The 26,176-nt window shown below is 43.0% G+C and overlaps 1 protein-coding gene across 1 annotated transcript; it reads right to left on the bottom strand.

Annotated features, from left to right (window-relative positions):
- Positions 1-4,613: 4,613 nt before the first annotated feature.
- On the bottom strand, positions 4,614-9,791 carry LOC137284072 (E3 ubiquitin-protein ligase TRIM33-like). The gene is made up of 4 exons (XM_067815746.1): positions 9,699-9,791; positions 6,944-8,120; positions 5,856-5,897; positions 4,614-5,502 (listed from the first exon to the last, which is right to left on the bottom strand). The coding sequence occupies exons 2-4, from the start codon at positions 8,112-8,114 to the stop codon at positions 4,814-4,816; spliced, it is 1,902 nt and encodes a 633-aa protein (XP_067671847.1). The 5' UTR covers positions 8,115-8,120; positions 9,699-9,791; the 3' UTR covers positions 4,614-4,813.
- Between the last annotated feature and the right edge of the window lie 16,385 nt (positions 9,792-26,176).

Here is a 26,176-nt window from a genome sequence, read left to right as displayed (position 1 = left end):
TTCCTACCCCACGACAAGAGGTACAAGTATGCCTTAACCGTAGTGGACGTAGCCAGTCGTTACAAGGAAGCCGAACCCTTGACCACGAAAGATTCGGCCAAAGTAGCCAAAGGATTAGAACGCATATACAAACGCAGCCCGCTGACTTGGCCAACAGAGCTGCAAGTTGATCCCGGACGGGAGTTCATGGGTGCCGTTTCACAACTGCTAGCCAAACACGATACAAAGGTCAGACGTGGCACGGCCGGAGCCCATCGCAGCCAAGCTATAGTTGAGAGATTTAATAGGACTTTGGCTGAGCGCTTGTTCGGTCATCAATATGCTAGGGAAATGACAACCACTGGAAAACGATCGACCGAATGGGTAGCGAGGTTACCCGAGGTGGTGTCGGCAATCAACCATGAAGTAACCCGGCTCACTGGTAAGAAACCGGCAGACGCTATCAAACTAAAATCAGTGTTAGCAGAGTCGTCTGCTCCATTGCGTGGAAAGGAGAAACAGATACCAGATAGGGCCTTAGTTAGGTATCTATACCAGCCGGGGGAACACGAGGGCGATAGCCGTAAGCGAGCCACCGATCCTATATGGTCAGTCAAAACTTACAACATAGATAAAGTGGATATGAAAGCCGACGAACCTAACTTGTACTACTTGAGGGATGGGCCGGGTAGGGGATTTGTAAGAGAAGAATTATTGATCGTACCGTACGGCACAGTGTTACCGCCTGCCAAGTCACGGTAAACGTGATGGCGTGGCTTTGTAGTAGGGGCAATAATAGCAAGAGCTAATGGTCCCACCAAAGCCTCATTTAGTAAATGAGGCTTTTTAGAGGGGTTTTTGAAAAGTGTTTTCGGACTATCATTCCCTATACTACTGAGTATTAACGCGAACAGTATTTAGATCTTGCATCACTGACTGAATGCAGAGGACGTTAGACATACAATGTTGGGTGTAGCTTACACTTATATTGCATACACTATTTGATCATACCAGAAAGACATTCAGGATTCAACTCATCATATTTCTCAATCATATCGTATCACACCGTAACACATATGTCATTCCACTTTACTCATCCACTCACTGGAGTAACTTGCGTTAATTAGTAAGAAGGAGCTAAATTCTTTGTGTCACGCTGTGTTTGTTTTAAAGGTTCTGGACGATCGTTTACATACCATATATGACAATTGTTATCTGTTTGGAAGATGATTACTCAGAAGTTTAGACTTTATAACAAAAAACTTACCAAGTCCCAACCTTCAATGCTTAACAGCAAACTCAGTGATATTAACGTACACATTTTGAGGGCTACCATACATACATCTTACAAAGGAACCATCTTTTAACCTGATACCGTAAGTCTCGAAAATCACGTACGAGTGCCAGACAATTTTCACGTACGAAAATTTGCTGGAGGATTTAACAAAATAATACAACAATATTTAAAGACCATCCGAGTTTAGTTTATTGGAAGAGAGCTTGAGTCGGGTAGATTAAGTCTTTGGCAGGTACTTCGTACGTTCAGCTTTGAATGGTGAAATAAATATATATTGGTATTCGTCACCAGTATCGGGAGGAACAAGTCTGACAGATACTACAGGGAAGTTATTTCAATGTAACTCTAACCACCTTCTGTGCTATTCTAAAGTCGCTAAATACTGTTTCTGTTATAATCTGTTATGGGTGTGTACTGAACTTCGACCACGTGTCATGCTCACTACTTATTTTCGGTTTGGGGCATCATGGGAAAGTTCAAAGTATGGACGGGGGTTTGATAACAAGGCGTAGATTGCACTACTCAGTAGGCTTGTCGGTAACAGTAAAGATAACACTGAGTATTCACTAGTGTAACTGATTATGTGTGAGTCCCGTTTCAACCGAAATGGTTATGGTTATATCATATATAACATATATGTATATGGTTATATGCATGGTTGTATGGATGTGCGGTATTACTTATTATTTCTATGGTATTAGTTATCGTGTACGTTGTGTAGGGCTGTTCATCTTACCTCACAAATAAATGTCGCTTTCTCATTGGCTAAGCGCTCTTATACACTAAGCAAAAATAGCTAGATATTTGTAATTTCTGAAATTATGAATAATGATCTATTCATTGACATACCGATAAAATATGAGTCATGAAAATACCAATATCCCTCACGTTTTTGTCCAGTATATTATTTTTCAATGTACCCCTACATACCCTGCTGCCAATGGCAACTCAAACGGTAATTCGTGGTAGTTCTTCTTCCTCTCGAATAACATTGAATCACGCATGGTGCACAGAAATTACCGATGTTGTGAATGCAAATGAATGGAAGGGAGATAACTCTAATTTTTGTTTTCTTGTTTCGTCTCCAAAATATAGCGATGTCTGCGAAAAGATTTGCCTTGCATTCCAATAAATAAATATTTTGACAAGACGTTGAAATGTAGTCCTTGTGAATACTATGATGGGGAATTAAATCGTGGCGACTTTATTAAGACATTACCTGCGGGGAAAAACAGCAAGATGCAACACTCGAACAGCAAGATGCAACACTTTTTATTCACACAGATTGGCTAAAGTGTCCGATCTGATACCCATGCTTCAAAAAGTTCAAAATGAACATTAAAGTGTTCGGTAAGATAAATACGTTGTTCACTGGTTGTTCACGTTGTTCGGGGCCCATGGGTTGATGTATGTTCGATGTGCCACCGAAGTGCGAGGGAAAAATGAACAAACATCGAGCGTACATTGACCCATACAGCCCTCGTGACCAGTGAGCAACTTGTGTATGTATGTATGTATGTGTGTGTTTGTGTGTGTGAGAGAGAGAGAACGAGAAAGAAAGAGAGAGAGAGAGAGAGAAAGAGAGAGAGATCCGTGCACATTTATGTTACATGTTTGTATCCGACAAACTTAAGTCAAAATCCAGATTTTTTATGGTAATTTATCTCAGTTCATTCTACACTTTAGAGTAACAAAATTGGGAAACAATGTTTTTATATATTTGTTACTTTTCATGAGTCACTCAAGTGGCCGAGGGGAACATATCATATCATATATTAGATGTTACAGCTACATGTTTGACGTGCTTTATTCTTTCTGTATAGAAAATACTATGGAAAAAAGGCCAAACGATGTCCGTCATCCAAAACATTGCAGTAATGATTCCTCCCAGTACTGTCTTCTGACCCGACTTCATGTTTACAAGCAGTGGCTTTGAGGAAACATGACTACCATTCTGAGACAAAAACATTAATTTCTTTTCTGAATTTTATCTCAAAAAGGGGTGTACATAATGATATCTGAGATTTTTGTCCTAACCGTAAAGGCAGCTACGGCTGAAGTCAACTGATTTTTGTGAAGCTAACAATGTCAAGTATCTTAGACAGAAGGGAAAATCATTTGAAACCATGCGCTCAGTCACGGTTGTATCATCATATATCGTCAGTCTTTAATTGTTTTTTATTACATGACAGGGACATCCAAAAGTAAATCTTTTGCCTGCTACATATTCCTCAAACATTCTGGAATATCTGCCTGACAAATTTCATTAAAATATTCTTTAAAGTAAACATGTAACACTGGCTATCATTGAAAATGTCACTACCCTTGTAGTGTCACTACCGTAACAATCAATCCCAATGTCCATGCCACAACAACATCATTTTCCTTAATATTTAATCAAAATGTATTTATCTGTTTATGTCTGTCTTCGTTGCATGTTTTTTAAGCAGACAAAATCGCTAAAACACAAACGTTGACAATGCAATGTGATCGTGTAGATGATAATGCTCGTGCATTGAGCGAGGACTCATGCATATAAGGCAAGGGCATGAGTGGGACAGAAGCGATTTGAAACAATAACACGACTGAATTTGGGAAGCAGGGACTTCAGAGACAGACGTTGCCAACCTTTTAATATCAACCAATCAAGCATAAGCCGTATTTTAAGTAGAAATCAACAAACAGGAAGCTTCGCAGCCCGGTGCAGATTTGCGCAGCAGTATGGACGTCGACCATGTCTTTTCCTCCGTTAGCCGGCGACATGACAACGTCAATACATGAGCCAGACAGCGAGATCGATTTTGCGTTGGCATTGTGATGGTCTGGGGAGCAACACGTTGCAGGAGGATCTTCGTGTCATTCAAGGCAATCTTACAGCACAGTACTATGTGGATGAAATTCTGAGGCCTGAAGTCGATCCTTTACTGCGCCGTCACCAACGACGTCAGCTGATATTCAGGCATGACAACCCACGCCCCATGCCGCAAGAGTGACACAAGCCTTCCTTCAGAACACAGGAATCATTGTGATGAACTGGTCCGCTTATTCACCAGACGTAAACTCCACTGAACACCTCTAAGACGAACATGGGGTAGAGTTTTCAGATGTCAGCCACCACGAGCATTACAAGGCGAATATTCCTGTGGCCTTTATCTCTATGCCCCAACGTATCCATGCATGTGTCTGAGCTGATGGAGGCAACAGGAGATCCCGACTTCGATAAAATGGGTGCCTCAGTTTTGAAGACGTTGTTCATGTCCTGTAGACAACATTCCATTTTTCTCTTCAACTGACTGAACACTTATTCCATGTGCTTTCCATAAACAATAAAAACTGATTTCATCCCAAATGCTGTTTTATTATTTTCTGATATCAAACTCGACTACACATAATCAAACTGTCACAGTATACTGGTTATGTGTCACAACCTGTTAAATGTTACGTATGCGTTTTTGTAATTTTTTAGTTATATTTCCCTTTGTTTTTTCCTGCATTTGTTTATATATCATTCATTCATTCATTCATTCATTCATTCATTCATTCTATTTTGGGGTTTTCTTTTGAGGAAGGGGGAGAGGTATTTTCAACTGTAACCAGACACTGCAAACAGTAGTTGACACACGTTCCTTTGACTTTGTGGCCTGATATCAGTTCTCCCCTCACTTTTGCTGTTGTGGGATCACAAACATACATCATAACCCACATAGGTTTGTCAAACTGTACATCTGTAACAGTGCTGTGCACTGTGTTGTCAGCTGCATTGATAACTAAGATCTTGTCACAAGTTCCATCCAGTAGAAAAAACAGCTGAAGGTCATAAGACTGTCCAACTTGGTTAAGAGTGATTGGAAGGTGGGTTAGGGGCTCCTTGTTGTAGCTTACGCAGAGACAGAGTTTCCGTTTGTGTTTGATGCATGTTGCAACAAACACACTCAGTCCAATGTGTTGATTCCGGACAGCATCTTCAGGGGTAGGGGTCAAGGCTATCTCCTGTATAAGCTTAGTCCCCCCTGTCAATTGCTGTATCGAAAACCACAACTTAACTCCATACAGGCAACGTTGACCACGACTGACAATCAGTGGTCTGGACGCCAGACACGATCTGGCATTTTGTATCCGACATCCTGTATTAGGCACAGGAGCGCTTGATGGAGTATTTGTGATGACGTCTTCAGATACCTCAATGATGCTTTTGGCAGTTCTTGGGTCCCATTCCAGAGTCGGGCCTGTGTGCAGAAGATGTACATAATAATGCATCCTGTTTCAAGCAAACGTGCAAAATTATAAATCTTCCAAACAGAAAGGAAAGTTCGTTTGTTTCTTTATTTCTTTGATGCTTAACGCCGCTCTCAACAGTATTCCAGCTATATGGTGTCTATCTGTAGACCATCATGTTGGGACCAGGCAAATAAGCAGACACTAATGATAAGCTAACACAAAGACACTTTAATGTTCTCTACTATAAGATAAACTACCGGTTACAAGTTGTCGAAAGTGGTAGTGACATGTCGAAATCAACTGACAAACATAAAATTGAAACATGACATTTTTTCTGCTATCAAGAAGTCGAGGATCCTACTTGTTATCTCCTTGTCAGGCATCCTTCGGTCCATTTCCGTCACTGAAACAAGACATTAGTCTTTATGTGCATCCAAAGACATATGCTGACTTCCATCATTACTGTAATGTCATGTTTACCCGTTACAATATCATTACCATGCCTAACGGCGTATTTTCACATCTACCAGTTTATAATTGTAGCATTTGTATTATTTCAGTTTATGGCTCGATTGGTCGACAACTGCTGGCAGCTGGAGTGATAATGTAAATCCAGCATGTGTCCATGTAGGAAGGAAATGCACTGAAAGTCCACATGGCATGTCAGTATAGTGATTTACTTTCATTCGTTGGCAGCTGTAGCCTGAACATCCAAGTGTTTATTTTTATAACTTACCTCTATCAAATATGAAATTATAACTTTGTTTAAGTTACGGAATGGCTAAAATATTGCCGATGTGACTTTATTTCTTAACTCACGCACTACAAAAGTATTTATCGGCTGAAAAAGTGAAATATTAAATAACAAGAAGTGCAACATAAATTCAACATTCCCTTGATGAGGTTATGTACCTGGGGTATCACATATTAATTTGGTTCTGCAATTGGTTTAGGCCACTCTCGACAATAATCCAGTTTTAATTTGCTTGTTCTGGTTTGTCGTCCACCTGTGAAGTTGCAAATCAAAGAACCAGGCTACAGTTTGTATATCGAAGGTCCGTAACTAATTTTGTCTGGACAATTCGAACCAAATCTCTGCACTAATATACGCAAATAAAAGAATACACTGTATAATCAGGACTGTACTCAACACAGAGAGTAGTGGATCTGCTCATGAGAATGGCTTTCAAAGGACAACGGTGGATTGTCAACGTCCATTACTCCCTATAAGTCAGTGATGTCAATACCTTTAGGTTGATTCTCAAACTAAATATATAATATGCATGAGTATTTCTTTTCATGACATAAGACTGTTGATTGCAACGAAGAGTTATACATTGGATACTATCTTTTGGTTGTATCTGGAATATCGGCAATAACATAGTTCCTGGACTATAAGTCCTTCCAGCAAGTAGACATCACAAAGAACGATGTGGAATCTGTACCTACCTGTAGGTAACTCTGCTGGCTCTTGTACGATAGCAGTATATGCTGCAGAATCATGTGTATCATGCAACCTCTCTGTTGGATAGAACGTAACTGTTCTGACCATTCCAGCCACCTTGATACTATCCTGAAGATGTTTCATATTTGCACTGACAAAGGTAACCCCAGTCCTGTCAAAGGGTATATCCTCTACTGTCTTTTTCAACATGGAGTTCAAAGAGGCCTCAGATGATACCAATATTTGTAGATCTTCTATCTTGTCAGCTTTGCTGCGAACCTCACTGGAATAGTCAATACAAGTCTTAATATTAGTCAGTTGAGTCTGCGTTGCATGCAAGGCCTCCTCAATCAGCTTTAGATTCTTAGCGGATTTCTCATCAACATCTGACAAAAGGATCGTTCGTCTTTGTTTCAGATCATCAAACAGGCCTTCAAAGACTCTGTTTATATCATCTGTCGCTACTTTCTGTGATTGTCTTACGTTGTGTATCTTCGTTTGCAGATATGACTCCATTTTGCGAAGATTCTTTCTCTTTTCCTCCACCCTGCCTAAAACGTCCTTTGTGGACTCTATTTGTTCTTGGTGTGCAGCATCTACGGTCACGATGCTATGTCCATTCCCTTTATCGTGATCTACTACAGTGCAGGACACACACACGACCTTGGTACAATTGCGGCAGTAGAACTGTAAAGGCTGTTGGTGTTGACTACACTGATGTCGACGACGGAAGCTCTGCACATGTCGCCCTTTGATCTCATCAAAGGTGTTAACGGTGTGATCCTTTGTTACAATATTTCGTTTATGAGCTTGTATGCAGATCTGACATAAAAATGTTCCACAGTTGTCACACTGAGCTACAGCTGTTTCTTTCTCAGGACAATCTGTGCAAGACATCCTGATGCCTTTTTGGATCTTGAGGTAGTCCAGAGTCTTCAAGATGACAGTCTCTTTGGGCAGGGACTGCACTCCACCATGCAGGTAATGCCGCTCCCGACACATGGGACATTCTAAGACTGTAGTGCCTCTGCTGCATTTCTCTAGACAAGGCTGACATATGGACTGGGTGCACGGTATTCGACGAGGGATCCGTGTTTCCTCGTCAAAGTGTTCTGCACATATTGGGCACTCTGCTAGAAAGTCCTTGATGGCAGTCGCTGAGACAAGATCCGACATGTTTGTCTGGCAAAGATAAAATGGTCACAATAATTTAAAATGAACATGAATGATTTTCTGTCATTAGTTTTACATCAACTCTTTTTTGAACTGAGAAGTGATATTAGCTGTCGGGTCCCGATCAAGAAAGCGTTCGCAACTTTACCTTTCAGAACTCTTTAGTTCATTATCGGCTTCATTATCGAATGTCGTAAAGCAATAAACGTTTTGTGGGTCGGGTCCCTGATTCGGAGGAAGTGGGCTCGAATCTCGGATGGGATTCATCCTACAGAATACAGGAATCCGCACTTTACTGAGAGGGTGGAGTCCCAAATATAGCACTCTTGAGGTGTTCCATCCCTTATTAATCACCCTTGCACCGTAGTTTGTGTCATCCCAATGGAATGATATTGAGATATGGTCCACAATAAACTGTACCTATACGACGTGTCATCACAAAGTAGCAGGAATTGCTGAGTGATTAGTAGAGAAATCCAAGAACGTAAATATGTTGATGACAAGCCAATATTATTTCATTGAAGTCGATTGGTTCGATTCCTGCTAGTTACATAACACCTAATGACAAACGACATCAGCAAAATGTCTCAACAACCTTGGAGCCGTCAACATGCTTGTCGTAGGAAGTGACTAACGGCATAGGGCGGTCAGGCTCGCTGACTTGATAGACACATGCCATCGTACCCAAACTGCGTAGATCGATGCTCATGCTGTTGATAGTTGGAATGTCCAGGTTAGTTACAGACGAACGCCATGTAGCTAGAATACTTCTAAATGCCACGTTAAACAACAACCAATCGACCGACTCAAAAAATCGTATGTATATAGACCGCAGAAAGTACACAACGATACAGATTTATGTGAGAGGAGCATTTTCGGAGAAATCAGACACCAAAACACAACACTGGCAAATCATTAAACACTGGCAAATCTTACTATTGTCACTTAGATTATTATGTGAGCAGATACCTATTGCATTTGTAAACCAAGTGCTCAATGACAAGTAATGAAAAAAAGACATTTAATAATTAACGAGGTCATGGATCATCTAACGTTTGCAACGTGCTTAATAGGCGGGTGAGTGAGTGAGTGTGGTTTTACCCCGCATTAAGTACTTTTCCAGCAATGTCTCCACGGGCGAGAACACCAGAAATAGGAGAATCGAACCTGTTTCTGTGGCGTGACGAGTGATCGCTTTAACCACTTGACTCACGCATTGCCCAAGGCATATTACAAGTGGGTGAGTGAATAATTCTGCTAAACTGCTACATGTCTCTCAATCGATGCAACATAGCTGGGATATGGATGAGTGCGGCTTTAAACAAACAGACAAAGACGCGCCGATACCAAACAACCAACACCCTCTCTCTCTCTCTCTCTCTCTCTCTCTCTCTCTCACACACACACACACACACACACAAACACACACACACACACACACACACACACTCTAAAGGAGGCTGTTATGACATTACAATAATGTGTGTGGAAGTTCAACCCACGACTAGTTCAACCTAACATCTACTACATTTCATACGTAGGTATGTCTCCGTATCTCAAAGGACAAGCCAAATCGAACATTCTTACCTTACAGGTAACGACAGTTGAACGGATAACCAAGGGCAACTAGGTCTACAGCAATGACCACACTTCCTCTACCTGCACAGTATCTGCACATGCGCAGTAGCTACTTTCGTTATGACATCGTGGAATGTACGGTAAAACAGGTCGCTTGTTGTTCAGTGCACTTCGATCACGCCAGGGATACAACAACGCTTCACACATGTCACAAGAACAAGGCGACATAAATCATGAATACCGCGACGGGGACAATATATAAACCGTCTCATAGTTCGAGTGAGCTTGTGAATGAGTGTGTGCGTGTGTGCGTGTGTGCGTGTGTACGTGAATGAGCGTGCGAGCATGGTTTTACGCAGCATTTAGCAGTGATTCAGCAACATCACGACAGGAAGCACCAGAAACGGCTTGCACTCATTCATCCATTATGACCTGGTATCTATCAAAATCTTACCATGAATCGAAACCGTGTCTTCGGCTTTCCATGAAACTCCTAGCTCATGGGAAACAGTATCCAATCTATTGAAATCTATGCTCCATGTCAAATTTCAAAGATTGAGCGTTAAAAAACTAGTCTAGTGTAATGTTGATTTGTCAGATCGATGGGAAGTGTTTAAATCAGAATTTTAAGCCATGGATATATGCTTCCCATCAAAAGTTTAGTGTAAATTTAAAGTTTAGTGACTCACTCGTGTAAATATAACCACTTACTTCAGTCAAGTGTTATAAACTAGATTTTGCGAAATATTCCATACTCCTTAACGCTATAGTTTGCACATGAACTGATGTATTGTAAAGCAAATTCGTAAATCATGCTTTTCAGCAATGTTATGCATGATCCTCGTGCAATGTATCTGCAAAAGGTTCGCAGCTGATTTCCCCAAGTTAGCGGAGTGAGCCTCTAAGTGAGTCTAAACTGTTTGTGTCTACCTTGGTTGATCTATGCTCTTTAAAACAAAGTAGGTGATCTTCATTTATTTTAATTACGATTAAAATAAACTGACGGTCAAAAGAAAGTTGTCACATGCTTTGGTGCTTTATGAAACAAAAATGGAACACCCAAGTAATGTTGATGTAAACAAATATTTATATGCCATTAATGTGTTTTCAATATCGAGGCTACATTGACGTTGTTGAGTACGTTTTGAGTGATCCTTGCTATGTGCTATGTGCAGAAGGGTCCCCCTTGGTTATTGCCGTCCTCAGGACTTCTTCAGTATACCGTTTTGCATTCAGGTTGCCACGGATAACAACCACTTGCGTCTTCTGGTCATCTAAAATCCCACCCCAAACCGTTATACCACCGCCTCTTTTGGGGATGGACGTTTTCCACACAGTTTGGAGCCAGTCTTTCATTTCTACACCCGGACTCTCCCGTCTGCATAGAACATATTAAATCTGCTCTCATCAGTGAACAGAACACGTTGCCATTCTCGCCGCTGCCAACGGCGTGCACTTCGGGTCCACTGTAGTCTGGCGAGGCGATGTTGGGCGGTCAGCGTCATCCGGCGGAAGGATCAGTAGGCCCTGATACCCACGTGACGATGTCGTCTCCTCATTGTGTATCGACTTACCCGGTGACCCAACGCCGTTGCTGGCTAGATGTAATGTGCGTAGATATCTATCTTTTTCGGGTGTTGTGACGCGTGTTCTGCCACTCCGAGGTCTGTCACAGGTTTGTACCGCTGGAACAACATAGTGATGGTCTGACGTGAGCATCCAAATGTTCTTGCAATACGTGTCTTTGGCGTCTCCGTCAATGCCATGCCAATGGTTCTCTTCCTTTCTTCTGCACTTAAACGTGGCATCGCTTTGATGTTTTTTGATTGATGTGACAGTGCGTGACCATTTGGATTGAAATATACAGTGGTATCTGCATGTAGATTCCACGGAAAAACGAAAAATGTGTTTTTGGTTTTAGGGTCGCAGCACGTGCTCTGACGGGTGCATAAGCTGGGTTCTTTGCAAATGGGTTGATTGTGTTCGCATGCAGTGTTTCCGTAAGTCAATAACATGTGTTCTCATCCGTTTTGGGACTATTCGCAATTTCAAGGTGACAACTTTCCTTCGATCCGAGATTTATCGGAATCAATCAGTGTTGATATGAAATTAATTAATGTTTTGAGAGTGCATCACCATTTGTACTTCCTTACAACCATAGTTATTTGGAATGTAGTCGCTTTTGAAAGGTGTATGGCGTGCACTTTGCATGTATACGATTTAACACAAACGACTGAAAACAAACACTAACAAATGTTTGATGCAAGATGAGTATCAAAATTAATGTTCTAAGTGAATTTTCGACCTTCTTGAAAAAAACCCATCAAAATCAAGAATGGGACCCCATGCACGTGTATGGGGCTAGTGCGTTGTGCACGTGCATATCATACGTTGTGTTTAGGGGTGGTAATAGAAGGAAATGGTGGTGCGTTCGTATGATGTCTGTCCTTGAAACGTTTGTGAACGTTTACACTTCCTATCCAAATTTGAGTCCTATTGAAATTTCATTATCCCGTACTTTTTTTAAGAGTATGTGTTGATCGTCCCAATTTTGCTTCAATATCACCGGCAAGCATATCTTGCCTGGTGTAGACGTTTAGGTCAAGCCCAAAATAAGCCATTAACCTTAGCTGAATGTTGGTTCAGACATGGTACAACTTTCTCCAAGCTTTCTTCAATCGCTAAGTGTAGTCTGTGCACAATCGTTGTCAAGTCTGCACCAGCGCCAACAATGGACACACACGATACTGAATGTCTGAACCGACTCTTCGACCCCACATCTCATCAAGTTCGTGTCATGATGCCCAGTGTCAAATCTAATAGATTTAAATATTATCCTGTCAAACGTTAAACAGTTATTCAGGAACACATCACAAATCGTGTTATTATCATTATCTTATGAAAACTGCATAACTTAAAATAATACACGGTTACGTTCTTCCACTAGCATATTTATTTCCTTTAGAACGACACAGTCATTAATTTCCCTGTTTGTGTTTTTTTTCCCGATGTAGATTAACACAAGTACAAATATCGGTCCTTGAGCAAGAGTATGACAAACTCATTTTTGGCATGAACGTGACGACCAACACAAAGTGTTTACAGTAGGTGTCGTTGAGCACATAAAAGCACAGTTTCCTGTAAACGAATCATACTGCGTCTTTTTTTTCTTTGCACACTACCAGAAGTAAAAATGAAATGAGTACAACATATTTTTATTATGTATTAAAAGTCGCACTAATAAATGATCATGAATGACCAAACTTTCAAAAGCAATTATCTCAAAAAGGTTTTTGTGGGTGATCACTGACTTCTCCCGACCCATTCTTATTAAATTACGTTATGAAAATTTATGGTGCAAATATATTCAAATCTCTTTTGACAAAAAGAAGCATTAAATAAGGACTTAAAAGATAAAGTATCGATCCCTTGTAATGGAACAGTCGAGCAAGACTTAACTGACTGCTTCTTTCATCACAAGGGATGCAATGCGGAGGATCTTCGCTCTTCAAATAGTGTAACTAAAGTGGCCAATACGACATCGGCGCATGACCTCCTCAACTCTGGACTGACAACCTAAGTAGGTGTAACCAATGGCTGGTTGGTGTGATCTCATTTATCTTATTCATACCTCCTTTGACGTCCCATTTCTTTTACATTGGATCACGGACAAACGATCTAATAACAGGTTTATAATCTGTGTAAGGTTTCAGAAGTGGTGTCACAGAATTTCTTGAGAGCTGCTTTTGCAACAGCATCAGCCATAGTGATACCAGTGATTCCAACATAGCTGGGCACCCCCAAAAAAAGACCACGCCGTGTTGTACTATTGGCCAGCAGCTAAAACTCGAAGGATTTGCCTGACAATTGATAGCATGATAAAATCACGAAGATAATACTGACAAATTATCTGGGTCTCTGACAATTTTTATGACGATACTCACAGGACAAAACGGAATTCTTTGTTCCATTATGTGTTTGTTACAAAACACGATGCTCACAGATACTATACTGAGCCGCAAAAGGATCGTCAGACGTGGCAGGCCTTACCGCGATTAGATCCTCACTGTTCGACATCGTCATGCTCATCTCCAGTGGACCACACATAAAGGAATGGGCGTCACCAGAAGTAGCGAACTGTAGTCTTCTCCGACGAAAGCCGGTATTGCGTCTCGGCGGCTGATGGCAGAGTGTTAGTGTAGCGACGACGCAGGGAGCGGTTTGCAGATGATTGTGTTCTGGATAGACTCGTGGGGAGTTCCGGGCATTATGGTGTGGGGTGCTATTGCTCTCAGTCACTAAGCAGGCCTCCAGGTGTTCCAGGTTAATTATCTAGCCTCATGTAAGAATGTCGAGTTTTGATTGGTCCACGTGACTCTGATAAAATACCATGTACATCCATCAAGATCCGCCAGCGGTTTGTGCCCGAACTTTCGGGAAATGACTTAGTATATATAAAAAGGCTGGTTGCCGTGTTGAGGGTGACACACATTCACATAACTTGAGGATATACATCATTATCTAGCCTCATGTAAGAATGTCGACTTTTGATTGGTCCACGTGACTCTGATAAAATACCATGTACATCCATCACGATCCGCCAGCGGGAGTATACGACTTTTATACTCCCGCTACGCCTCGGTGACGACGCGAGAAGTGAGAAAAGCGTGCATAGACAAGCCTTTAGTAACGTGCAGTGCATTGAGGTCCAACGATCAGCTGTTGTCAACATGGCAGCAAGTCGATTCGATGCGTGTTGTTTTGTTTTGATTTAGTGAAAACATTCAGCTAGATAAATGCGTTATCACATCGTGTCGAGGGAAATACGGGGTTTCATCAGCAAGTCTAGCTCTCCTACTGAATGGTACTTATAAAATAATTAGTATTTCGTTGCTGAATTCCCGGTTTGACTGCATTGGTATCTAAACTTATTCAGTCACTCATGATCCAAAATAAACCTCCACTTTGACAACACACTGAGGCAGTTTCAATGCTCAATGTTTGTTCAGAAATGTTTGTTACATTTCCTTGAAAATCCATGTTTGAAAACTGTATAAGAAACAATTACGAAATACCATTGTTAAAATAAAGATCCTCGTAAAGTTGTGTCATCTCTAATGACAGTGAACCTATCCATGTAAATCTCACATAATGTTAGAGTCTTTGCTGTCAGTGGCCATGAGATATAGGACAACAGACAGTGAATGATTGAGCGAGTTTGGTTTTAGCCTGATTTTAGCAATACTCCTACATCACAGCAGGGGGCATCAGAAATGGGGAATAAAGCCCAGGTCTTTCAGCAGGAAGCACAGAAACAACAAACCAACCCAGTACAACAATCTCCTGGCAGATAAGGGTACAAACACTTTCTGTGTTAACCTTACATATGACTGGTCCTTTGATTTACAGGTTACTGATATTTGATGCTGCAGCTGTGTTTGTTGTTGTAATTTGTTGTTTAATTCCACACTCAGCAATATTTCAACTACATGGGTCATCCCACCAGGTACCCAGTCACTGCTGGGTGAACAGAGACAATTTTTAATACACTGACTCGCCTAAGGTGAAACCACATATCTTACATGTGTTTCATTGTGTGGGAGGACTGAAGCACTTGATACTATTATTTCGCAGACACGGTCACCCATTACTATTATCACTTAGATGACACGGTCGGTCACTCATTCAGCTACAACCCTTGACCAGCATTGATGAACTAAAACTGATTTGAGACCTGACACAAGACCTGGGCTTAGACCACACACCTCTACTTCAAAGGTCCATTGATCTGATTTTCAGAGCAGTAGTATAGGGAATGATAGTCCGAAAACACTTTTCAAAACCCCCTCTAAAAAGCCTCATTTACTAAATGAGGCTTTGGTGGGACTATTAGCTCTTGCTATTATTGCCCCTACTACAAAGCCACGCCATCACGTTTACCGTGACTTGGCAGGCGGTAACACTGTGCCGTACGGTACGATCAATAATTTGTTGTAAGTTTTGACCGACCATATAGGATCGGTGGCTCGCTTACGGTTATGTTATGTTTATATCGATGAAACAGTTTAATGTGAACCGCCTACGATCTCTTTGGTGTTCATAATAAAGGCTTGCTGGGCTTTTTGTATTCCCTGTGCTATGTACTTTTTTTTCTCGTCCTCGCTGATAGCAGACTTACGAGACTTGGATCGAATATCTTGTTTCATTCCGTTATATTTTTTGAGTTCAGAGAGGATTGAACTAAACTCCTCTTCTGAGATCTTACTGTCAGAGAGTGCCGTGGAAATTCGCTCACTCACTGTGTTGAGTTTTGCTTCGGCCAGAACCCTGATCTCGTCGTGTTTCAATGCCTTACGATTAAGCCTGCGTGATACTAACTTAAGCGCCAACCCTACCAACCCTGTCACCCCAGCCGTTATTTCAATACCTAGCACTATAGGTGCAGCCACGATGGTGGTTAACAACCCAACGCCTGCCGCCCCTAGTCCCATGCTGGTTGCCATAAGGGTAGTGTCAGCCCCATCCACGATATTGAAAGCTCTATTATATTTTTTACATAGTGCTTTCCGCGTGTCACGGTCTTGTTCTAGTTGACGTTTTACATCACATAACTGCCTCAAGCGGAACCCATCTACGGTTTCTAACGTCTTAGCTACTTCCTCTACGACTGGGTACAGACCCATCCTATAATATATATTTTGAAAGATATTTTAATTGGGTTTCAGTTAACTTTCTCTTAATGTATTTAAGGCTTAGAAGGTTTATACCAATAGTCAGGGTAATAGGTGAGAGTTTAATAGTCTCTCCTATTATTTCAATAGAAACCCCACTGAGGCTTGTTAAGTGGTTTATAGGGTCCGGTTGGTATCCTCGTTGTATAATAATACGGCAATATTGACCTACGTGTTTGTAATCCCATCTTATTATCAACCCGGGTAAAATTTGGGTTACTCTCATGGTGCCATCACTCGTAAAGAAGACTTCTATGATGATTGTTAAAGGGTAGTATGATAGCTCAATACTGCCCGGGAAAGGTATATTAGTGTTAAATGTTAATTTATTGATTGACCCAACAGACCTTAACCTATTTTTTATATTACCAAACCCTACTATGACTGCTACACCACCATCCGGAATGAACTCCCCGATCCAGTCACCGTTGTTTCTAATCTTAGTGATAAGATCATCTTCTTTTAGTGTGATATAAGGTGAGGTTAATGTTAAGTTGATCAACCATCTAGGCTCTTTTAAGTTTGATAACGACACTCGTCTGTACACGTTGTCTTTGAAGTGTAGGATATAAAATTCATCTTCCTCACTAGGCTCATCGAATCCCTCCGTATCTCCCAGGTCGTTAAGTGTAGTGTTGGGATGATGATTAGTCATTATTATACTATTATGATATAATTTCCAACTGGTTTTCTGATAATAATTCAGGGGTTAACTTTATACCCATGAAGTGTATGTTGTCAGGCAGGAAGATATTGATTAGTGATATCTTGTTTTCTACGATCACGTTGACCCCCTGCAGACTGGTCTTGGAGTCGACACCCACCCGCACGTAAACGTTGCAAACTTGAAACTGGTGTCGTTTCACCCACCCGAGTTTGATCCCCTTCACGATCTCGACATCATTCCCCGATGGTTCCCCTAGGTAGACTTTGATGAACAGTGTTGAGTTTGCCGGTAGACTCTCTAGTATCTTAACCACGCCTTCGAATTCAGACACCAACTGCAATTTCACGTTTTGCATGGCCGGTTTACTTGATAGCATGTGGGCTGCTATAGTGTTGACTGGGCTGACGACTATGCTACGTCTCTGAGTTGGGATGTAAGCCACGAGCAGGGTTCCATTGTTCACGACTTTGTTTAGGTGGTTGTCTTTGTTATCCGTGAACACGTAAGGGGAGACGAGTCTAATATTGAGAAACCATTTGTTATCGGGTAACAACACCCACTTGTCATCTTCGGTGAAGACGAGCATATATGGTTTGTTTTTGACGACGGTAGTGCTCTCAAAATCGTCTAAGTCGAACAGTTTACCTCCGAATGATGGGTATATTCTCCAGTTGTCATCACCGGTGTTGACGAGGGCGTACTTAGTGTTGGCTGTTGCTCCTGTGGTATCTATCATATCACTTAGGGCTCCACCGGAGGGGATTTCAACGCGTTTGTAAATGTTGTTTTTCAGTTGCAAGGCGTACGATTTACCATCTACTCCGGGAGCGTCGAAACCGCGTGTGTCTCCGAGGTCGGAGATCCCGATATTGACACATTTTTTCACTCCGGGTCCTTGTGCGCTGGTCATGTTACATGAAGTGTTAAGCTGAGGTATCCTATATTTACAGGATTATGATTTATATCTAACACCGATATTGTCAGCTCAGGTATGTTGCCCTGGGTTAATCTCTTATACTGCCGTGGTGAAAACGACTCGGTTCTACCGTCGTTGAATTTCTCAGTTTTCACCGGCACTGCTCTCAGTATAGTGGAAGGGTGGCCTCCTTGAATGTTATACGTTGTGCTCACCTGACCGAGATGAATGTATAGCTCTCGGTACGGTACTAGTTCGGGTAACTTCGTGCCTGTGACGGTTGTTGTTGGTTTTATCTCGTCAGGAGACATACCGAGTATCCTCGCTAATGGTCGGCCTAGCCTCAAGGAGGTTCTTCCGTTGTTGATTAACACCACTGTACCGTTTGAGTCGTTCATCTTGAGTTCAGCTCCCAGGGGTTTGAAGACCTCGTCGTTTAGAGAGCACACGCTGTAGTAGCCGTCAGTTATCTGGCTGCGAGTTCCACTGACGAACAGCTTATTGTTGCTGATATTAATGTTAGTCCATTGCGGTAGGTAGGTGATATCGCAGAGTGCGACTTCGAGTTGACCTGACGTGTTATCGATCGCGTGCGTCAGCTGAACGGCCTCACCGCTCGTTATTCCTGGAAGTGTTATGTACATATTATAATATATGAATTATAAATTATAATATGGATTTAGCACACTTGAAAATCGTGGTGAATGCAGATGGTACGGGGTTTAAAACAACCTTTATTGATATCTTTGAAAAGTATGTCGTGTCCGTTAATAACGCGCAGGCGGTGGTAAACTGGAATCAAAACCCAATGCAGTTTTGGCAGAACCAACTCAACTTTGCTGTGTGGTGTGCGACGACAGGGTCGGGTGTGACACCAGACTACGGTATAGACGAACTGAGTAAGGCGGTTGTTTTGTTTCATATTTATTATCAAACGAGACGAATATTGAAGGAAATAAGTGCTCCTCTTCCCCAAGATAAAGCGTGGAGTATGACGAATAACCCCTATGATAGACGCGCTTATGAACGTATTTGTGGGGAGTTTGAGATTCCAACGAATAAAGACTTTCGCCTTCCTGGTGTGAACCATGGTCTCGGTATAGTTCTCGTATACTTCTACAGGTCCGGAAAATATTATGCCGGTTCTAAAGATGGTTCATACAACCCAAACCGGCATACATTTACAGGCCCCACAACGAATGAAAAGATCCATGTCAGTTGTATAAAACAAACCAGTCCTGATGCAGCCACAGCCTGGATTAAAATGATCTCAAAAACATCGAAAGGATTCACTCGTGCTGGTACAATACGCTTGAACGACTCGATTCGAACGTACGTGTGGGCGGTGTTGGGTGCGCAGTCGATGACGCGTTCTAACATCCTCGGTAAGGGAACTGCTTACGACGCTCAGACACAATTCGTTTCCAACGTTGAGGATGCTATCAATTCTCCAGTTGATCTCCCGCGGGCCATCGACCGTTACCAAAACGTGTTAGAATACGCCAGATCGAAAGTCAATTACGTGTTCGGCGTGGGGTTGTACATGGCTCCGAGTGATATGCAACTGAGAATAAAAAAAGTGGTGGGTTATAACAACAAAATAGTCATAGCCACGGCGGACCAAAAGTTGGGTATCAACCCCGATATTAACACCCCACATATCCCACATACCCAACCACGTGAAACGGGTATAGTTGCGCCACCTCCGGAGCTTAAAGTTCATGTGGAGGTACCCCCGGGGGGTGTGGGGGTTTCCACCACCTATCAGCAGCATATTGATAATAAAACAGCCTTAGTGGTTGGTGGGGTAACTTTGGGACTTATTTGGTTAAAGATTTCTTAGCCGCTACGTACACCAGACCCGCCACGGCGACGATGGCTGCCCACAGGTTTTGACTGAGCCACATGGCAGTTTTAGACAGAGCGCTCAACAACCACGAGACGATGCTACCCAGGATGCCGGGAAGGGCTTCGGCGGCTTTACCAGCCAGTTTAGCTAGGCCTTCCCCGAGTTTTTTGATCCAGTCTTTAACACCACCACCACCGCCTGGAGTTCCACCGCCGCCGGCAGGCCCCACAGGGGTTCCTCCCACCAGTGACACCACCAGGGTTGATATGATTAAACCCAATGCAGTCAGAATGCTGGCGATGGTGATCCCTTGCTCCCGGAATAATATCCGAATCCTGTCTGCTAACGTGGTGTCTCGGTAGAGGACTTGATTGATGGTTTCCCGTATACGGTTGACCTGGGATCGAAGCTTTTCTTTGAAGGAGGATGTTGTCTCCAGCCAGGTTTGCTTTTCATCTTCCAAATTACGTATTCGTTCCTCGATGGTGGCTTTCATAGACTCGTCCTCAGTTTCACCGAGTTTTTTCTTTTCATAGGCGATGTGGTCGTCTATCTCACTCATTTTGGCTGTGCTTTTCGCGAGATGTCCGCGAATGGTTTGCATCGTCAGATCCAACCCCCGCAGTTCCCGAACGGTAAATTCGAGCCCCGGGAATGGTTTGTTCTCGTAGTCGGCCAACACCTTTTTAATATCATAAGTCATGTTTTGATTTGATGTGGCGTCCCTGATGCCTTCCAGATCTTGAACTAACTTCGGAGGATACTGCTTAGGTCGCGCGCCACCGTAATCTGTGAAGCCTAGTTCATCTTGGACAAAGTTAATCTTATATTTACCGGCCAATGTTGATAAAGCAAGCGGTTTTCTCGTTGTTTGATGAAAGAGATCAATCCCCGGGTGAGCTTTCAAACGCAGCGTGCCATTGCTATCGAAGGTAAAATTGTTATAGTACCTTCCCGACGACTTGAGTTTGGATTTATTTTCAACTACGTCGTAATAACCGTCGACGGCGCCCTTAAGGAGCTCGTCACCTTGCGAGAATGAGGTCTCCTGGTCATCATATGCCTGGGCACTATCGCCCCGCATATCATCCATAGGTATGTCTTCATCCATTAGTATTAAAAATATATTTCATTTATATAACAATGTACGGTAGAAAATTAGATCCTTTCAGAAAATTGAGAGAGCCATTAGGTGCCAGAGCCGTGCGACAGTCGGTGACCATCACCAACAATCCCAGCAAGATAGACCAGAACCAAACTCTGCTGGTTAGATTTCCAAACCTTGGTGAGAATGACCTCATTGTACCAGGCACTGTTCGACTGGCGTTCAATATCACGTTGACCTCCGACAACGACAAACGCGAGCTAGTGCGGAACGTGGGTCGAGCTATCATCAAGAAAACGACCGTCAAGATCAGCGGTAACGAGGTACTGAGTATCGACGACAGCGACGTGTTTCACTGCTACAAGGATCTCTGGAAAAGCGAGAGAGAACGAGTCAATGATGTGTACCAGGGTATCAGCAAATCAACCCGGGCGCGCATAGGGTATGTTTTCACGACAGACCAGCAAGACAAGCTATCGGACGGTGAAAAGGCCATCGCTCTAGCATACGGGAATCGATTCTGCGTGCCGCTCGACTTCGAGTTGCTCACGGGACACGCGCCGTTTTACCAGGCCGCGCTGGGTGATAGGCTCGAATACGAGCTCACGTTTAACGACTATAGCAAAGTAGTGCGTACGCCGAACGGTGATGAGGCTAGTTATGCCATAGACAACATCTCTCTGGAGTTCGACATGGTCACTAGCCCGGAGCTGGCCAGGCAGGTTCGAAGCCAGTACTCTGGGAAGATGGCTATACTGTACGATCGCGTACTGAGGCATAGATCAGTCGTGCGTGATAAGAGCGACACTGTGTGGAATATCAACCTGAACGTGCCGGCGCGATCGATGAAAGGTATCCTGGTCGTCCCCGTGGAGGATTACGATCCATTCCGGAGGGACAGCGAGAAGTTTTTCAACCCCGAGATTGAAAAGGTGGAAGTGACCATCGAGGGCGTGCCCAACCAGCTGTTCAGTCATGGTATGAGACCACACCAGCAGTGGGATGAGATAAAAAAACTACCAGTGGGGGATTACATAACAAAGGACCTGGACCTCGGCTCCGTGCAGATCGGTGAATACCTGACCACCAAGTACGCCCTATGGTTGGACATGCGATCCACGGATGATGATAAACTGCACGGTAGCGGGCGTCGTATAGATAACGGCAGCGAAGGGATAACCATCCAGATTAATAAGAAGGCTCAAACCGCTGGTAAGTTGAAATTATATCTGTACGTTATTATGGACGCGCAACTTAATATAGACAATGGGAGATTCGTGCAAGCCATCTACTAGTGGGGGGTACCCCCTCAATAAACTACCAACCTCTGGGGGGTGTGGGGGTCTCCCCCTCCCCACTGACCCACACTGTGCTATCATATGCGGGCAGACTGGCTGTGGGAAGACCGTTTTCGTGTTGGATATGTTGGAGGGTTACTACAAGGATGTGTTCGATAACATCGTTATCATGTGCCCTACTCTGGGTATGAATAAAACGTACGCGCGACCTTGGGTAATGACGGACCCTGACGTACACAAAATCGACCCTGGAACACGCCTGCAGGACTGGTTGAAAGCTCTTCACGAGAAATTTAAAGGGGAACCGACGCTGTTTATACTGGACGACTGCAGCGCTAATCGTGAGATAACAAAAAAGAGAGACATGCTATCGTACCTGGCCTTCTCCGGCCGTCATGCAAATCACAGCGTCTGGGTGCTAACGCAGAAGTTCAACTCGGTGTTGAAAGACCTCAGGGAGCAGACGCGATGGGTGGCCTTATTTCACTGCAAGGATAGGGATTCGTTTGAGGAGTGTTTGAGAGAGAACGATGTGATGAGTAAATTAGAACGGGAAAGGGTGAAGAAACAGCTCGCTGAAACTAAACACGCTAAGCTCGTGCTAAAGACCGACCAACCCGTGGCTTATATAGTATGCTAAGCAAAGCTAAGCAAAGCTAAGCAAAGCTAAGCTAAAGCTAAGCTAAAGCTAAGCAAAGCTAAGCATATAGCTATGATATTCGAAGTATTTGTCGTGTGCAACTTAACCTTCATTTCTCTGTGTTTTGTCTGTATCGGGTATTATATAGTTAAAACTAAATCTTACTTGTTATATTATAAGATGGAGTGTGAGGAATTGCTCGAACAATTGTCTGTGGAGGGTTCCCCCACGCCGCCCGCAGGCCCCACTGATGACAAGCGAGAGAAACTGGTGGCGTTGGCTGTTGGAGGCAAAGCCAAACATTACTTTGGAGACTACACTCCAGATAAAATTAACAAAATGTCAGCTGAAGAAATCGATAAGCTGTACGCTAGATACGAGTCCCGGCTCGGAGCAGAAATGACAAAAACAATAGGATCGGCTATGACCCAGATATACACCGGTATTGTATCACAATTCCTTCCCATTCCACCAGAGCGCCGACTTTACCTGTGGGAGGACCTAGATAAAGACCCTTTTATCGAACACGCCGTGAGCTCTATCAGCTGCGGGCTGTACCACAAATATGGTATGTTGTTGGCTCCAGTGACGGCGGCGATTATCACGGCAAAACATTGTCAATTTGAGAGAAAGAATAATAATAATAGTATAGATGGATGCTGCACAGGAGGAGACCCCAGTGGATTCACAGGAACCAGTGACGGTGGAGACCCCAGTGGTGGTACCCCCCACAGTAACCAGACAGAAGAATCCTAAGAGAGTAGCTGCCGGTAAAAAACGGTGGTGTAACCAACATAAAGTGACCAATCCAACCCGACTGTTGTTGGCTGTAGGTGTAACTGCTGCCGTGGTTATAACATGGTTATACACCTCCCACAGTGAGCCACCACCCAACAGTGAGCCCCCCACCCACAACAGTGGGGGTATGGGGGTATCCCCCATGGTAGACCCGCATATCATGTTATAATTTAAAATATTTTATATCATATACATAATGTCTGAGGGGAAAACGTTCGTCAACGACGCATACCACGCCACAGTGGTAGCCAGTCTAGCAGTAGGGTACGCTCGGTTAACTAAAATGGTGCTTAAACAACCAACTATCAAGCTAGATTTCAACCTGCAGGATATGGGTATGCTCATAATGAACCTTGGTATGGCGATGGCCACAAAAGACATCCTAGTAAAACAAGGAATAATACCTGATAATATAATGAAATAAATATAGGGATGGCCACGATAGCTATGATGGTCGGTGGGGCGTTAGTGAATGCCCTGGCATTTTCCGGGAGTAATTTCCTCTTCTCGAAACTACGAGATGATCACGTGGCTGAAATACAGGAAGAAAGGAAGCGGCACGATCTCGCTACTGAGAAATTACAAAGAGCACAGGCTGAGTACGCTAAAAAACGCCTCCAGAGGATCGATTTTATTAACGAACAACTCACGCGTGAAAACCATGCCGTTCAAACATTCAACGATGTCGATGAAGCAATGAAAGAATACTACCAACTAACTGGTAAACGATTGGAAGCGCTCAATAAACCCACACTCGCTCAGTACTACACACCATCCAAGGGACAAATGAATCGTGAACTGGGCTTCATAGTGTTGGGTATAGCAGCTACTGCGTTGGTTGCTAAGCAATTAAACTAAAATACCTATATAAGTAAACATGAGACCCGCTCCATACCGATGCGAATATATACTTATGGGGAAGACCGAGGCCTGTGGTAGGAAATGCAGGAATCAGGGGTTCTGTTGTTTCCATATGGGAAGTCCTAACTACACGTGTTCTGTGTGTGGTATCGGGGTTAAAGGACACTACTGTCTATGTAAAGCTCACGGAGCGAACGTAGTCAGACATCAACTCATCTACGAGAATAAAAAAGGCTACATAAAAGAACGTAGGCGACTGCTCAAGATAGACTCCAATTAGAGATTATACACACCTACGTATAGCTATGTCTGTGGAAAACATATTCAAATATGAACTGGCCTTATGGGGCAGCTTCAGATTTAAGATAATAGTGGACGTGGTATGGATTAAAGAGGGTGTTAAGTATACTCACCCCTTCGAATGGGAGCGGGATATCGCGTCTCAATACCATATAGAACGTTTTTCGAGTATAAATGAATACAAGGAATACTATAACCAAGGTGAGTACTGGATTGAAACAGCCACACTATATATTTTACCAGGTACGTGGGACGATTTGACAGAATGTCTAGAATTGTACCCGGCCACCAGAAAATATTTTTTAAGAGTTACTGCCGACCAATTAGACATTGATTCTCTTAGGTGTAAACACTATGGCTACTGTGCGCGAGCTCAAGCGGGCCGCAAAGCAGAGAGGTGTTATCGGGTATTCTAGAATGCGGAAGCCAGCATTGTTGAGATTACTAGGTTTAGAAGTCCCTCCTACGGTAAAACAGTTAAAAGCTCAAGCGAAACAGCTTGGATACACGGGTTATTCAAAACTGGGGAAAGCCGGGTTAACCACATTGTTATCACATACCCCCGTACCCACTGTAAAACAACTGAAAGCCGAGGCACACGATTTGGGTTTAGGCGGGTATTCTCGTATGAGAAAACCACAGCTTGTAGAATTATTACGACAGAATAGAGCTATTGACCTACAGTTCGTGCGCACTGAGCACGCCGTAGGCAATTATTTGAGAGGTTGGCGCATGCACATTGATAGAAACATAGACATTACAGATATTAAGCCTCTGATAGCTGATAAGGTCAACCAGGAACTAAATAATCTAGGAAGTATCAAGTTTCAGATCACAGTGAAAATGTCACTCGATAAGCAGGTTGGGAGTACCACTGAGTATGTTCAACCTTACTTCCGAGGTAAACAAGAGGTCGTCACACATGCAGAGACCATTGACACATCAATCGATAATAGTTTTCAGCAGATACGAGAATACCTAGAACGCTACACACACATGGGGTCCGGGTGGGCTGTAGATAAAATCGATAATGTCTATCTAGATATAGCTAAATACGTGCCGTTCAGAGGTGGGTCATACCTAGCCTTGCCTCCCTACTATAAGAACAAACAAGCCATAGTAAACGTTAAGAATAGAGGAAACGATTGCTTGAGGTTATCTATCAGGTCAGCCTTATTTCCAGCTGCCACTAATCCGAACAGGCCTTCTAATTATCCACAGGACGATGGGCTCAACTGGGATGGTATAGATGAACCCACCCCAATATCCCAGATCACTAAAGTAGAAAAACAGAATAATCTGGCTATAAATGTCTTTGGACA

The sequence above is a fragment of the Haliotis asinina genome, chromosome 1, assembly GCF_037392515.1.
Source record: "Haliotis asinina isolate JCU_RB_2024 chromosome 1, JCU_Hal_asi_v2, whole genome shotgun sequence".
Classification (NCBI taxonomy): domain Eukaryota; kingdom Metazoa; phylum Mollusca; class Gastropoda; order Lepetellida; family Haliotidae; genus Haliotis; species Haliotis asinina.
This window is presented reverse-complemented; position numbering and strand designations above follow the sequence as displayed.